The sequence below is a fragment of the Dendrobates tinctorius genome, unplaced genomic scaffold (assembly GCF_039654945.1).
Source record: "Dendrobates tinctorius isolate UK_male_01 unplaced genomic scaffold, ASM3965494v1 ptg000272l, whole genome shotgun sequence".
NCBI lineage: Eukaryota > Metazoa > Chordata > Amphibia > Anura > Dendrobatidae > Dendrobates > Dendrobates tinctorius.
This window is the reverse complement of record NW_027361939.1, coordinates 9,872,757-9,890,530: the sequence shown is the minus strand read 5'-3', so window position 1 is coordinate 9,890,530 and position 17,774 is coordinate 9,872,757. Positions and strand designations below refer to the sequence as shown.

At 44.0% G+C, this 17,774-nt stretch overlaps 1 protein-coding gene across 2 annotated transcripts in view; it reads left to right on the top strand.

Moving 5' to 3' along the window:
- Window positions 1-17,774, top strand: part of GPAT2 (glycerol-3-phosphate acyltransferase 2, mitochondrial) — a 180,849-nt gene that overhangs the window by 125,373 nt on the left and 37,702 nt on the right. For both annotated transcript variants that reach the window (XM_073559516.1, XM_073559517.1), the window contains exons 9-14: window positions 1,858-1,939; window positions 2,074-2,286; window positions 2,363-2,470; window positions 4,551-4,636; window positions 7,928-8,028; window positions 15,255-15,325. In XM_073559516.1, coding sequence (XP_073415617.1) covers window positions 1,858-1,939; window positions 2,074-2,286; window positions 2,363-2,470; window positions 4,551-4,636; window positions 7,928-8,028; window positions 15,255-15,325 — 661 coding nt within the window. The remainder of the gene's footprint in view (window positions 1-1,857; window positions 1,940-2,073; window positions 2,287-2,362; window positions 2,471-4,550; window positions 4,637-7,927; window positions 8,029-15,254; window positions 15,326-17,774) is intronic.

Here is a 17,774-nt window from a genome sequence, read left to right as displayed (position 1 = left end):
GACTCATGTAGACCAATGATGCAAATAACTGATAATCCTGGGTGGTTCACACCAGGAGCCTCCTTAAATCTTTTTTTTTTTTTTTTAAACATCTCAAAGAAAACTCCTTTACGTGCGTTCCAGGTGGCCCCAGAGGGCATGCTGTTGACAGTCTACTATCTTAGAAGGTTGAGCCCTAAAGATTTGCCATAATTATGAATATGCTCAACTTCTTGCCTTTTATCCTCCCTGGATAAATGTATTGAATTTACACGATCTCAGTCTCCTTTTGAAAAGATGTCATCTGCATACCATCTCCGATATCTATAAATTACTGATGAGTTCAGATCTGGAGACACGTCCATCCATCCATCTTTCTGTAGGACCTGGGAGACTGAACTTCAGAGGACATTTACAAGAGAGCAATGGAACAAATGTTTTCACTTGTGTCACAAATCTACACTAGCCACTAAATCTCAGGAAACAAGCTATAATGGTACTGAGTCCCCCCCTGCACAAATGGTTTCCGGTCGTCTCTAATCTGTGTTGGCGTTGTGTAGCACACGAGGCTACGATGTCTCACATCTGGTGGTCATGTCCAGTTTTGGAGGCCTTTTGGAAGGGAGTCCTCAGAGCCAATCGGAAGATGACAGGGATAACAATTTCAAGTGTCCTGAAGCTGCCTTGTTATATACAGTATGTTCCTTATGTCTAAATGTACTTCCAAAAAATCACTGTTAAGACACCTTCTGCAAGCAGCCAAGACAGTGATTCCTTGCCACTGGAAGTCGACGGACAGTTCATCATATGGAAAAAATGATGGCACAAGCTGAAATTGATGCAACTGCTGCCAAATGGTTCCACTGAGAATCCTTTGTCTTCACCGACCTACCAAAATATTCTTCATTTAGGTCACTTAACTGAGTCAAGTTCACCTCCATACCCCTCATAATCCATACAACCTGTTTGGCTTAACTGCTGAGGGGACATTACCCCCCACAGTGGTATATATGCATTTGTTGTCTAGTCTGGTTCTCATGGTCTCTCTCAACCCTATAGTTCTTAGTTTCTTTCTTGCCTCCGTCTCTGTCTTTAACACTCCTAACCTGTGATAACTAATTACAAGCAAAATGTTCTGTGTTTCCGTTCTTTCGGTATCTACCTCCATCAGTTACTTATCAGATTTTAAATAACTTACTGATTTCTGTTTTTATATTGCATATTAACCTATTTAATCATAAAATCAATGAAAAAATTAGAATTTTGTTTGTAATTGATTTATGATTGATCACAGACTGCTGTGTACCTTTTTGTGAGGATGTGCAACTTATTTCCCGTAGATATATAACTTTGTGTGTACAATTGAGCTGTAAAATAAAAAAAAAGTATTTGGGACTCGAAAGTGAAAATTATATCTCCAGGACATTCATCTGCATTTGATCCCTTGCTATCCAGGAGCAATCCATGTCTGATATCTGATGAAGGTCCAGTTAGGGCAGAAACGTTAGTTTGAATTGCCTCACAATAAAGTCTCAGATATCATTTTCAGTTTGGAGGGCCAAGTTTTTTTTTTATTACTGGACGTGGAATCCTTTTTGAGCAGCCCTTCCTGAAAGGCCTGCCATATAGCGTTCACATTAATTTCCATATCAATACCCAACTGAGCATTATGTGTTTCTATACAAATAATGTGGTTCGGTAAAGTCATCTACACAAAGAGTGACGTTAGGTAGGACCTTGATACTTTGTACAGAGGTACCAGTCCTCGTTTGTCCAGCTCCTGAGGATCTTCTTCTGAGGTTTGGGCAGTATTGTACGAAGCCTCTCTTTCTCCTAGATTTCTTCCATCTCTTACCTAATCATCTCATGGGCTCTTAGGTGGTTCCTGCAGAAACTGGGAGTTGTCTTTATTCCACCAAATGGATCAACAAAGTCCCTCAGTGAAGCTGTTGTTTCCGTGGTGAGCAATGAAGCCTTACAGAAAGTTTATTTAGTTTGCCGCTCTTCTACTAATGTCTGCCTCTATCTATCCCATTTTTTATGATGTTTTCACCTTTTAAATGGGCCTTTTTTTTTTTAACTCTATACCACCAGTATATTGAGACACTGCTCGCAGAAGGAGAACATCTGCTGGTGTTTTTGGAGTCCACCTCCTCTCCGACTTGTCACAAAGTGTCCCCTGCTGCTCATGAGTGGATCCAGGAGATGATGTCCGCCGTGCAATCTGGAGCGGTTCAAGACATCCTTATTGCACCTGTTGGTATTTCCTATGATGTTAGTCCTGAATCTGCTGGCACTGGTAGAGAGGTCAGTCTGTAGCGATACATGAGATGTTCTTGTTGCCTCCATCATTCTCCTTTTAACATCTGTTTTGTCCTGTCAGCTGGCATCTCTTCTGGGATTGTGGTGGTTCCTCACGTCTGCCTTTTGTCCCTGGTCCCGCTCTCTGGGTTGCGCACGTGTCGACTTTGCTCAGCCGTTTTCGCTACAGGTTGGTTTCTTGCATATACATTATTATTTAGATAGTACACCGTGATCTGTATCCAGTGACACTTCGCCATGGAAGTCTTGAATTATGAACGATTTCTGAGAATGGAGGGAACATACACTGTACACGAGGGGATTGTCAGTAAGCTAGCTTCACCTGTGGGTTTACAGCCTTGTTGCTTTCACTATTAAGTGATTTTCACTGTAGCCTAAAAGAGGGTCTGACATGTAAATACATTTTGGAAGTGGCATGGATGCTTTACAACAATAAAGTGAAGTGTAATCACCCACTGTAACCCCTTTAGATCTAGTTCAGGCTTACAGCCTTGTCGCTAACCATCAGAGCGTCTGTACTGGATCTATGAGAGGTTGTATGGGTGAGATTGCCGCCTTTTATGGTTTTAAAAACATCCATGTTGTTTCAAAAAAATCTCAAAACCAGTTTAATGGCTAGGACACACCAATTGTCTCTTGTACCCCCTGCAACTGTTGAGGGGCGCTCATCATCCCCCACATACACACATGAATGTCAGGCAAGTCTGCTAAAATCAACTGGTTCAGACGACACTTGTCGCCTTTTTCTGGCCAAGTTAGCATCTTTGGCTTTGATGGTCACCCTAAACTTCCATCTCTAGATGCTAGATTGCTGGGTTTTTTTAGGTTTTTTTTCCAGAAAACTCCTAATAAAAAAAAATAAGCAAAGGCTTATTTTTAAATGTAATTAAGCTTTTGCTTATACGGGATGTTTTTTTTTTATTACCGTATTTTTCGGATTATAAGATGGGAAAATGGGGGTGTGTCTTATAATGCGTATATACCTTACCGGTATCGTTGCTGCAGGCCGCAGGCTGGGATGAGGGGGTGCCCGGTGGTTCTATGGGGGTGTCTGGCGCTGCGAGGGTGTCTGGCACTGAAATCTCTTCTCTCAAAATCTTGGTTCTGAGATCTCCATCTGCGCGTGCACCTCATCCGGTGACCTTTTTCCCGGAGTCCACCGCGCAGGAAACCATAGTACTACCGGGGCTCTGGCCTTTCAGAAAATGTTGCCAGAGGCCCAGCAGCGCCGGACACCCTCCTAGTACCGCTGGGCACCCGCAGCACCGCCAGGCACCCGCAGCATCGGCAGCAGCGCCGGACACCCATAGCAGCACCGGACACCGCAGCAGCACCAGACACCCGTAGCGGCGCGCTGCACATCTGAACACCCCCTCGTCCCAGCCTGCGGCTAGCAGCATCACCCCACTCCTGCCTCCTCCAGCAGCGACCCTGGGACCCCCGCTTCACCACAGCCACCACCCCCGGTAAGCAATAAGACGCATGGATTATAAGAAGCATCATCATTCTCCTCAAAATTTGGGATTCGTCTTATAATCCGGAGCATCCTATAATCCGATAAATATGGTAATTGATTTTTCAAGTAATAATATTGATTTTCTGTTATTTTGAGGGCTTTTGCAGATGACCATATTAACAGTCTAAGTACAATCCGACAAAACATGGATCGCTTCCAGACCAGTGTTGTGCTATGAAGGTGCTGCATGCCCTAGTTTGATAGTCCGATAGTCATATCGCACTCAGACATACAAGTTTGTGGGTGCATGGAAAACCTCTCACTGCACTCGCATGACATCTGAGTGCAGTCCGATTTCCACGCAGTGACACAATGTAGAAGATGGAGAATTTTAATTCTCCATCTTCTCCTCACAGTGAATCGGATCACAGTAAACAGATACTCGGATCAACCTCTGATCAGCATTAGATCAGTGTCATTTTGGAGAATCTGTGGCCATCTGCATATGCCCTAAATAGCGTTACATGAGGCAGAATTACTTACTCGGTTGATACAAACACATATCTGATCATCATCTCTGTTGAGGTCGTTGTCTGAGTCTTGGACTGATCCCGGCATAAACTTTTTCAAGATGTTTCTACAACTTCAGAAAAATAAGGACATCGGAAAGTGCCAGCGTAGAATGATGCTGGCAGCAGTGTGGTCAGCCATTGCCATTGTGACGTTTTGGTCTACTGTACCCCAGCAATGCTGTTTTTGTTGGTACGGTAAATGGAATGCGTTTCTGTTTCAGGAGTACCTAAACAACTACACTTGGAAATACTCAGCACCTGTCCCTTGTTTGCGGGAGACTCTCCTGCCACGAGTCCTGGGTACAAGGTAATAAAAGTAATAAGTCTGTACTGTACTTTGGAAGCAGTTGCGGATGCTTATGAAAGCGGGAAATATAAGAACGTCCTTAGCTGTACTTGGTTAGTAGATTACAGGGGTACTGCTGTATTAAAGCACCACTTCAATATTTTTTGTATTGCACCAGTGGAGTGGTGCTTTCAATGTAATTCCCCTATCTGATACTCGCCTCACCTTCATCGTTTTCCTGTCGGTCTTCGGCGCAAAACGTGACCTGTCGCCTCGCAACAGTGTTTCAAGGGAGCGGCAGAGGTCGCTTTTCAGTACATCTCTATAAGAGCCTCGTTCTGGTCTCATAGACTTGCAACGAGCTCTTGTGACGTAACTTATGGCTTCTGGCCAGTCATAAGTTGCGGGCACAAGATGGCGCCACGTGATTGGAGCGGCATCTCTAAAAGGTGAAACTGCCGGAACGTGAATATAAGAATGGGAGCAGGGGGCTTACATTTTAAGCACCACTCCAGTGCTGAAAAAAAACCCCCAAAACGGTGGAGTGGTGCTTTAATGAAGTGCTTGGCATATGACAAGGATACACCATTGCTTTATGCTGCAATGCTTGTTTAGCATTTTTTTCCTTTTTAGGTTGGATTCACACATTGCATTGTTTTTGGTGCAGGTTTTCCCCTTGCAGACATTCTGTAGCGTAATGCAGTCCCAGCTAAGTAATTGGGATTATATCTAATTTATATTTTTGCTGAAAATGTCTGAACGGAAATTGAGACTTGACTTAATTTACAGCAGGACCATTCTTTCTCCAGAATTTAGCACAGATCTCGCCCTTTACAGTGGAAAGGATGATATCCGCTACAAATTCAGCATGAAAAATTCTGCCGAGCATATATGCTGCCGACAAATCTGCACCAAATATGTAACATGTGAACTTGGCTTTACTGTTCTCCTGGCGCATCTTTTTCAGAGCCACTTTTAGTTTTGTCGCGTGGACTCGCATTACAAAGAGGAGCCGTGATGTGGGCTGCAAGCATGTGTTCCTTGCACTGGAAAAGGGGACTGCTGTGCAGGGAAGATTAAACCTGCTCTGTGGCCCCTTCATTATCAGGATTGGTGGGGGGCTGGAGTTCAGATGCCACTAATCAGAATGTGATAGGATATCCGTGAGATATGCCATTATTCAGTAAGATGGGAATGCCTCTTAACCGTATGTTTATGCGTCACCTAAATACATATCAATCAATCGCAGAAGTATGTCTGTGTTTGCAACACATCGATTTTTTTTTTTTGTATTTTTCATCAATATCCTCCAAATTGTAGGAAATGTGGCGAAGCGATGCAATAAGATCACTAGTACGATAAAAAGACATGATTTTTTTCTCTTGTCAGAGGGAGAACACTTCATTCTAACTCCTAAGTATTTATATTTCCTCCCTTGGGATTACACTTCAGAGATACTGTCTAAAATAATGACGGATATTATTTCTTGGGTAAATAGGAACAGAGGAATTGTGTGGGTGTTGGTCTTTAGTTCCTAAATCATTTACAGCTCCGAAAGCAAAATCTTGTATTAACCCCAAGCCTTCCAGTAACAGTAACAATAACTGGACATATGCACTGCACACATTTTGGTGGGTCCCGCTGTCAGGGCAGCATGTCAGCCAGTCTTATATTTAAGGGGTATAGACAATAGGTTATGCTTTTTATACATTCGACATAAAGTATGGTGAGGGGAGCCAAAGATACCCATAGGAGGTTGTTGCTTTTAATGTTTACCACCATTATTTCTTTGGGTAGTAATGGAAATATCAATGTTTCTTGTCCATGTCATTAAGTGACACAGATGAAGAACATAAGTATGTCGGCTACTATTGCGAGGTAGAACCCAGCATAAAAAATGTTAGCTCTTCTTACCACCCATACTAGTCTGCAGACACTGGCCAAAGTTGGTTTTAGCTTAGTGTCTACAGAAGACTTCCCTGCTCTCCAGAGGAGCTTTCACCAGTTTGTGCACCTTAAACTGGCCACATCATGGAATAGTGGCTGCAGAACTGTGCATGACATAGTTTTTATTTATATAATTTCTTCTTTCTATTGCTGAGATAGTAGCTTCTAAATTTTAGGCTATAATTTATGTAAAGGTCAACTTGGCATTACCAGAAATTTGTCTCTGGGGGCATCTACTTCTTCCCCTGCATGATGTTGAACAGTCATAAGCAGACAGCAACAGACAGGGGAAAAAAAGAACACGCCCTTCTCTCCTCACTGATTTCTGCAGCTACCGTGTAGCGATATAACTGAGCAGAGTTATGTTTCATTACAAACACTACCAGATCTCCTCTCACGGCAGTCAGTGTGGGGGGAGGTTCAGCTGTATCTCTACTTAGCTGCAGAGTTATGTATCATTGGACAAAGACTCACTGCTGTTTATTAATAAGTGGTTAATCTCCCCACCCAGAGCAGGAGTAACAGATACACTGCTAATTACAGCTCTATATACTGTCCTCCATGCTGCTGCTGGTTCTAAACATGTGCTACCTACACAGGAGAGAAGGAATCCCTTATATCTGTGTGTACTGTGGATGAGAGACATTATAGTTATAGTCTCCACTAGCTCCGAGACAACAGAAATTTAGAGCCTACAGAAGAGAAACCTGGAGATCAATGCAGGCTATAAGAGCCGAGATTCCCTACAGGAAAATTGAGCATTTTTATTATGGTTCTGCTGGTGTAGAACTTCTGATCACTAGGGCTTACATTAGTAAGACTGCAGCAGTTAGCTGCTCGCTTGTGGCCCCAAAATCTCAGATATCATTGTTAAGTACATGTAGATCCATGTGAACCAAAAATACTGCCCACCTCTGTCATAGTGCGATAGATGAGCTACTATAAGTTAAAGCGTTAGTCCGGGCAAACTAAAAGCTTCCATAAGGGACTGAATGTGTAAACATATCAAACTCATTACTGCTCACTTACTTGTATCCAAGGTCTGCAGCAGCGCAGGAAAGAGACTGTTCAACCAGCCGCTAGACCACTGCAGCCTGTGATTGGCTGCAGCAGTCAGGTGACTTTGAATACCACTTCATCCAATTATACATATCCAATACTCAAGTCACCTGACCTCTATAGCCGATCACTGGCTGCAGCGATGTGGCGGCTGGCTGAATGGTGATGTCCTTTCTGTGTGTGCAGTCGGTGATAGGACATGGCTGTGGCCGCACAGTTTATTGTGTTACTTTTGCTCTACTAATAAGTGGCTGACGGGTTGATAGTGGGGTCCCACTCATCTTCATGTGTTTGTTTCATGCATAGGAAAAGCATGTTTGATGAGACAGCGCTGGACAGGGATCTGGGACCTGCTGAGGAACCTACACAAACCTTAGTGGATGGATTCTTGCTGCACTCACTGAGAGGTAGTATGATTTTATTAGTCAGCTTACATGATACAGATGATACAAGTTATATTCAATGGGCTGCATAGACATTGACCTCTCGGCCTATACTAGTACATATCGCGTGTACAGGATCACAGCCGTGCGGGTACTGTGAGTAAGTGGGTACTTGGCTTAGATACACTGGCCTAGGCCAACTCTGTGTAATGGAGTCCACTGAGGGAAGTCTTGTCCCACTAACCTTTCTGCCTTACCATCAATTTCACATACAAATAATTGTTGAATACTTTTAGGCTTAAAATGCCTCTGATCACATGTAAAATCAAATGATACTTACACCGATTCGGGGAGGTATTCTAGGACTGAATATGAGCTTTTACCTAATATACTGTATGCAGAGTATTTATATTCCTTATTGGATCATCCTAAGCATATAACTGATATAGGACTGATACCATGGTGTTGTCCCTCAGCAATCCACATAGTCACCTCCACAATTGGATCCAAGTGTACACATGGTTTGGTGCTCATTGTTCCAGGGGATGTGTTTAACAGCAGCAAAAATCTGTATATAAACCTCCACAAAGTCTTAATATCATTTGTTCACTTGTACTTCTGGTCACTGCCAATAGGGGCTGCTGGGATGAGTCTTCTGGTTACTACTGGCCGACTTGGAGGAGGCGAATCGTGTCTGTAAGATTCCTGCTCCTTCTGTCAAGGCCAAGAGTATTCTTCCCCTTCCTGCAGAAACCACCATGGCAACAGGACCATGTCTGGCTCCACTAGTGATAAAGGTCCAGGGATCTTCCTTCCTCCATATTTTAACTATGATATAGTCTATCATTGAGAATAGACCACCTATAATGACATAATTTTTCCCAATTGTGGTGTCCGGGGTCACATAGCAAAGAAACTGCCCTTCATACAGCGAAGGGAGCTCTGATGACCTGAAAAATGCCCCCTCCAATGATACTGCACCACCACAGTCATCTACAATCCGCCACGGACTGTCGCACCCCTACTCGCTACTCCTGTATTACTGGTCTCCTTGGTGTAGTGTCCAGTGAAGGGCGCTCCTACAGACATTTAATAAAAGTCTGATAGATGCACATCTCACCTTTCGGATCTCCTCACTTGTCCGACCGATCATGGTGGTCATAGGCCCGCCCTATCTATAGGGACCATGAATGGAGCGGTGAATGTGCTCAGCTCTCATTTCTTTGTGACACGGGTGCAGCAGCTGGAGGTTGTACCGGCATCTGTGAGGCCATTTGGGGATATCTTGTGCATATGCCAAGACTGCCTGTGATGGTAAGGCAGGGTGCACAGGATCCGGAGTAGCAGCTCTTTGGACGCAACACATGTTCACTGCGTTCAAATCGCTGCTGTCTATTGAACACAGGTGACTCCGCATGTGTCACTGAACCGTGCGGATTCACAGTGTTCAATACATTGTGTGGGTGAAATATCGCTTGCAGACATTAGCGTTTCCGCAAGAGAAATTGACATGCTGTGGTCTGGAAAAACGCGCCCCATTTCCTTCTCCACGGGTGATCCGCAGGCGTCTGTGAACACACAGTGGACATGAGGTTTCTTGAAATCCCATCCACTATGCTGTAACATCTGGCTGCTGCGGGTTTGACGCTGCACAAGTACACAGCATCCAACCTGCAGCGATTACTGATCGTCTGCATATAACCTTAGACAGATAGCAAAAGACTGACCGTCACTCCCCAAAAAGACAAATGTGAACATGTGCAAGCTAAGAGAGCCACTCTACATGTAACTAATAAATTAAAGCCGCACTCTGAAACGCTGTAGTATGTAAACATGGCATATAGGAGATTGGAATTGCATTACTGCTGGAGAAAGTAAGTTTATCTATTATTTTCAATAGTGCTAATCCAATTTCCTATATTCATTGTTAAATACTATAGCGGTTCAGAGTGCAGCTTTAATTTGTTTGTGGTGGTAAGACAGGCGGTTGTCACTTTTGTTTTTGTTACAAAGCAGCTTGAAAATAACAGCAATCATAGAGCAACATACTGACCATGGAAAAGCTTTAGTGGTCATTGTTTTCCTTCTAACTTCACCATATTAGTCATGTTAAAATGCGTAAAAGTCCGTAAAAGCCTCTAGTATTTAATATTGGATAATAGAAAAGACCCTGGTGATTTTGAGAGTATTCATTGCTGTATTGTTCAGCGATGCCAGCGTGAGTTAGGCCTAAGGCCTGCGACACATCTGAGTCATTGAGAGCTCCTCCACATGTCATTGTTACCTCACTGTGCAGGAAGGACGCGTAAGGCATTGAAATATTGTTTTCTGCCCCAGGTGCTGTCTTTTAACACAGAAAATGCAGCACTGTCCTATGCTTTACCTCCTCAACTATGAACCCATCATTGTATACAGATGGCACATGACCTCATACTACGCACATGACCTCATACTACGCACATGACCTCATACTACGCACATGACCTCATACTGTTCACATGACCTCATACTACGCACATGACCTCATACTACGCACATGACCTCATACTACGCACATGACCTCAGACTACGCACATGACCTCAGACTACGCACATGACCTCAGACTACGCACATGACCTCAGCCTACGCACATGACCTCAGACTACGCACATGACCTCAGACTACGCACATGACCTCAGACTACGCACATGACGTCAGACTACGCACATGACGTCAGACTACGCACATGACGTCAGACTACGCACATGACCTCATACTACGCACATGACCTCATACTACGCACATGACCTCAACTACGCACATGACCTCATACTACGCACATGACCTCATACTACGCACATTAAGTCATACAACGCACATGACCTCATATTACGCACATGATCTCATACTACGCACATGACCCCATACTACGCACATGACCTCATACTGCGCACATGACCTCATACTGCGCACATGACCTCATACTGCGCACATGACCTCATACTGCGCACATGACCTCATACTGCGCACATGACCTATTACGCACATGACCTCATACTACGGACATGACCTCATACTACGCACATGACCTCATACTAGGCACATGACCTCATACTACGCACATGACCTCATACTACGCACATGACCTCATACTACGCACATTAAGTCATACAATGCACATGACCTCATACTACGCACATGACCTCATACTACGCACATGACCTCATACTACGCACATGACCTCATACTACGCACATGACCTCATACTACGCACATGACCTCATACTACGCACATGACCTCATACTATGCACATGACCTCATACTATGCACATGACCTCATACTATGCACATGACCTCATACTACGCACATGACCTCATACTACGCACATTAAGTCATACAATGCACATGACCTCATACTGCGCACATGACCTCATACTGCGCACATGACCTCATACTACGCACATGACCTCATACTACGCACATTAAGTCATACAATGCACATGACCTCATACTACGCACATGACCTCATACTACGCACATGACCTCATACTACGCACATGACCTCATACTACGCACATGACCTCATACTACGCACATGACCTCATACTATGCACATGACCTCATACTACGCACATGACCTCATACTACGCACATGACCTCATACTACGCACATGACCTCATACTACGCACATTAAGTCATACAATGCACATGACCTCATACTGCGCACATGACCTCATACTGCGCACATGACCTCATACTACGCACATGACCTCATACTGCGCACATGACCTCATACTATGCACATGACCTCATACTATGCACATGACCTCATACTATGCACATGACCTCATACTATGCACATGACCTCATACTATGCACATGACCTCATACTACGCACATGACCTCATACTACGCACATGACCTCATACTACGCACATGACCTCATACTACGCACATGACCTCATACTACGCACATGACCTCATACTACGCACATTAAGTCATACTACGCACATGACCTCATACTACGCACATGACCTCATACTACGCACATGACCTCAGACTACGCACATGACCTCAGACTACGCACATGACCTCAGACTACGCACATGACCTCAGACTACGCACATGACGTCAGACTACGCACATGACCTCATACTACGCACATGACCTCATACTACGCACATGACCTCATACTACGCACATGACCTCATACTACGCACATGACCTCATACTACGCACATTAAGTCATACAATGCACATGACCTCATACTGCGCACATGACCTCATACTGCGCACATGACCTCATACTACGCACATGACCTCATACTGCGCACATGACCTCATACTACGCACATGACCTCATACTATGCACATGACCTCATACTACGCACATGACCTCATACTGCGCACATGACCTCATACTACGCACATGACCTCATACTACGCACATGACCTCATACTACGCACATTAAGTCATACTACGCACATGACCTCAGACTACGCACATGACCTCAGACTACGCACATGACCTCAGACTACGCACATGACCTCAGACTACGCACATGACCTCAGACTACGCACATGACCTCAGACTACGCACATGACGTCAGACTACGCACATGACCTCATACTACGCACATGACCTCATACTACGCACATGACCTCATACTACGCACATGACCTCATACTACGCACATGACCTCATACTACGCACATGACCTCATACTACGCACATGACCTCATACTACGCACATGACCTCATACTACGCACATGACCTCATACTACGCACATGACCTCATACTACGCACATGACCTCATACTACGCACATGACCTCATACTACGCACATGACCTCATACTACGCACATTAAGTCATACTACGCACATGACCTCATACTACGCACATGACCTCATACTACACACATGAAGTCATACTGCGCACATGCTAAGCTTACAAATGTGATCCCAGCCTATAACTTCACTCAAAGTCTGAGTGAAGTTTTCTCCAAACCTGTGATGACATCCTCTACATGTTACCAGATCCTTGACATGACGGACACCACTAGTGCCTCTTGAACTCCATCAGTAGTGGTGCAATTAGATGTGTTTGATGACATGGGTGACAACCTCCGCCCCATTGTATTTGTGGGAATAGCTTTACTCTGACACGCTTGTATATTGAAGACACAAATATTTTGGTTCCTATCTTTTTCACAGCCATGGTGTTTTGTGGTCCGCTCCTGTCTTCTGTTCTGTTTTTAAGTAATAGCTCAGCTAATATTAATGTTAATGGGAATAGAATGAAATTCCAGCAGTGGGCGTCACGTAGGGTTGTTTTTGGCAGAGAGAATAGAATAACCCATCGCTCTTTTTCGACCATCGCTGTAGAAGAAGACGACATTTTCCAATATTACAAAGTACAAATACATTAAATAGAAACTAGTATTGGGATAGGTACACATTACACCTACAGGAGTTTGTGCCATCCCACTTTAAATCCATAGGTATTCATATGGAGTTGGTCCTATATTACCTTCCACTCTTTTAGGGAACCTAATATATTTTTGAGGTGTTTGTGGGGATTTTTGCCTGTTCATCCAAAAGAGCAATTGTGAGGTCAGACTTAGATGTTGGAGAAAGTATGAAGGAATGAAGTATCAAGATTTCTCTTCACTCGAACCAAGGGGTCAAGGCCAACCCCTGAAAAACAACCCCATGGGATCTCTCCTCCACCATACTTTACAGCTGGCATTCACCAACCCCAGACTCTTCCTCCAGATGCCAGACAGAGAAGTGTGGTCCGTCAGTGCACAAAACACATTCCGCTGCTCCTGAGGTCTGCAGCGGCGTTACACCACTCCATCCAATCTTGGGCTTTGTGCTTGGTGATGTAAGGCTTACGTGCATCTGTTCCGATATGGACACCCATGCCATGAAGCTCCTGACACACAGGTTTTGTGCTGATGTTACTGCCAGACGAGATATGAATAGTTATGTGAAAACATGCTCGGATAAGGGGTTATCCAAGCACGGTCATAATTTCAGGTGATACCCAGTCGCTTTTAGCGTCATGTCCCTATGTAATGGTGAGTCGCGCGTTGTTCTTCTCATGGACACCGCACTTCACTCTAGCGCTCAGTTACCACTTTGGGGTCTTCACAACTCCTGCATTGTGCACTGACTACATAGATGGCGGAGGGATTGGGTTAAGCTCCTTTAATTTCCGAGCTGCAGCCTCTCGCCCCCCATCATTCACTCCTCCCCACATCATGTCGTAGGCGAGCTGCAGATGGGTTTATTCTCATTTCTTTCCTCTTCATTAATGTAAATTGCTCTATCTCCCTCAATCCTTTTGTCTGGGAGCCTTTAGAACACTTTGATATGTTGGTGATTTGCGCGTACAGCTGAAGTGATCCTTTATCAGATGACAGCGGCTCAGAACAATAAAGAGGGGGCTGCAGCAATATCGCAAAGAATGGCACACTTCTCCAGCAAATAGGTGACCTTGTACCAATGATACAACCTGTGCCGCTTACTAAAACACAGGATAGTTTCTGGGCCTTTGTGGTATACTAGTAAACCCATAGTAATGATCTAAATATCATTATGAAGCCACATCGGTGGATGTGTCCGTTGTGCTTCTGTTCATCACCTTGGATCAGGGAGTAGCTTACTTTTTGTTATATTATACCTGTTCAGTTTGTCTGCTATTTTACCATGGCGCAGCGTAAACCTTCATCAATCACACAACGCAGTAGAATCGACTAAAGGGAATCTGTCGGCTTTCCCAAGCCTCCCAAACTTTTCCCATATCTTCATTCAACTCTTAATAAACTTTCAAAAGAACTGTAGCCAGGAATGACTGCAGTGTGAACAACTCTTTTAATGACTCCTTGGTACTTTTACACCCCGTGTTAATCAGGAGAACTTCTGCACTAAAGTTTTATTAGGACATCTGGCTGTCTCTGGATCAGGTCCTAGCGCGGCCTCCCGCATGGATATATCATAGTCCTATAGGCTGCAGTCTCCGCTCTCGTTTTGGCGCCTGGAAGAAGCTATCGGAGCGTTTATTGCATCTTCTTTGTTTTTCCTCGCACCGGTGTTAATAACTCTCCCTCGTAGTATGAGAGTGACAGGCTGTTATTGTGTATGCGGCTCGCTGAATAATCACTGCTTACATCTGTGATCACAACTGTGTATTACTCACTGAAACAATGGAAGCCCATGCCGCACGTGCCATTTAACCCTCCGCTTTCTGTCTTGCAGCTGCCGTGTCTTGTACAGCCGTCATGCCTTCGCACATCATTTCAGCGCTTCTTCTCCATAAATACAGAGTTGTGAGTAGTCCCGTAGGAGTTGTGAGTTGTGGCTCCCGTAGGAATTTTGCACAGAGTTCATGCCAGGAGTTAGGAGACTTGCAATTATTAACCGGAAATATAATGGTTATCATTTATTTAATTGTTCTACAAAAATGCAATTATAGAACACTATTGTTGCACAAAGCTACAACAAGTGTCAGCTTTTTTTTCGGTTTTATAGGCTTTAGCAAACTGGTTCATGCCGCCTTGGTTCAGCAACTGATGTGATCCTCCGTGGCAGTGAGACCAGGGCACGTCTTCTCGTCTGCTGCCTGCCTCCTCTGCTTGACGCCCCGGGCGCCTCTGACCTTTACTAGGCAAAGTTATATCATGCCCTCTCATGATGCCTAGTACAAGAAACACCAAGGATGCCATATTGAGGATGCAGAGAGCAGAAGTCTGCCAAGGTTTATCTGCCAATGAGGACCAGAGTAGATGCTGGACAAGGGCACATATCTTTTTTGCTTTGTTTTTGTTTTTTTTGTTTCTGAAGTGCCCTGAGAAAACTTTTTAAGGTGGTGGACAATTCCTTAAAGCCTTCAAATTAGCAGTAACAGGATGTGACTATCCAGGTAATCAGATTGCCCTTGGAGGATGAATATAAAGAAAAAAAAAGACATATTAAAGTGGTCGTCCACTACTCATACAATCCCTTCTCAATCACTGTTTTACTCCCAAGTAAAATAATAACACCTATACTCCAATGACAGCATCGTTCCAGCGGTGTCGTCACCGGCTCTCCTGACGCTCAGATGACAATATTGTGTTGCGTGATCCCTGCGGCCAATCCGCAGCCACTTCACAGCCCCCTCCTTCAGACAAATCGGACACCCATAGGAATAGACAGTGCACATGCAGCTCACTTCCTCCAGATGTCTGATGTGTCTGAAGAAGGGGACAATGAAGTGGTCGCTGATTGGCCGCAGGGATCGTGATTGTGAGCGTCAGGAGAGCCAGTGATGACACCGCTGGAACAATGCTGTCATCCGAGGTGAGTATAGATGTTATTATTTTACTTGGGAATGACATAGTGATTGAGAAGGGATTGTCCCGAGTAGTGGACGACCACTTTAAGGATAAAAATTTAATTTAAATAAAATGAAAATAAGTTTTCATACCTCTGAAACCTCCACACATCCTGAGAATGAGGGAGCCACAGCTCTGCACTGGAGTGTCTGTAGTCGAAATTTTGTTCCAAGTTGTGTGTTTTAGATTGCGGTTTGTGGCGCAGCCAAGACGTGGGTGGGGCTTAGTTAACAAGGGGCGTGGCCAGAACTGGGGTTGAAGCCACTCTTGGGTTACTGCTTTCTATAGATCCCAAGGGAGCTCTTCAGGGTGCACAGATCTAATATGCCAATCTGGAGTACTCTACATGTAGTATATGTCGACTTGTATATTGCAGCCAGGTTCATACAATTTCGTCTTGTGCAATTATACGCGGAACATTTACCTGTCCAGTAGCATATAGTATACACAAGCTACACCCAAACAGAAAAAAATGGACGTAACAATTTTAATAAAAGGGCAATCAATTTCATATTATCAACCATGAATGATAATGACGTGTACGTCCTGAGAAGTGAATGGTAGACCATTCGAGAATAGAGGAGCCGAAAAAACCTTGCGAACATTGGTCAAAATCACAAAATGAATAAGGACGAGGTAAATAATAAAAGAATGCCTTTATTAAACAGTGGATGGCAACAATCGGCACTATATGGGATGAAACTGAATGGGAGGAGACACAGATTAGATATTAGAAAAAACTTTTTGACAGAGTGATCAATGAGTGGAACAGGCTGCCACGAGAAGTGGTGAGTTCTCCTTCAATGGAAGTCTTCAAACAGAGGCTGGACAGACATCTGACTGGGATGATTTAGCGAATCCTGCTTTGAGCAGGGGGTTGGACCAGATGGCCCAGGAGGTCCCTTCCAACTCTACGATTCTATGATTCTATATACAAGAGTGCCCCGCACACCAGTGTAATAAAATATTGAGAACAATAAAGAAACAAATATGTGCAACAGATGGGGGACCACAGATTAATGCTATGTAAGAAGATTGTTAGGTAGCGCATGTTAACCTAGTACAAAAATTGGTACAAATGGGTGCATAACTCACTATTACCATGATATATAGAATTTTTTTTATGAATTATTATATGTTAGGGTAAAATCAGTGTATTGAAAGGTGATGGATGAAAAAATGCTCCCGGGACAGGAAATGTGCTATAAAAGACATATTCAAGCGGCAATTTGTCCAACATAATATACATGGTACCAGGAGATACGGGAGACAATGCTTCCCTATAAGCACCCATGCAACTCAGGATCAGCCACAGAGTCATTAGAGTAAATCATAGTGTAAATAAGAATAATGTATATGGCTTGAGGCAATTACCTAGTGCTGGTCCCCGACGTGCGTTTCG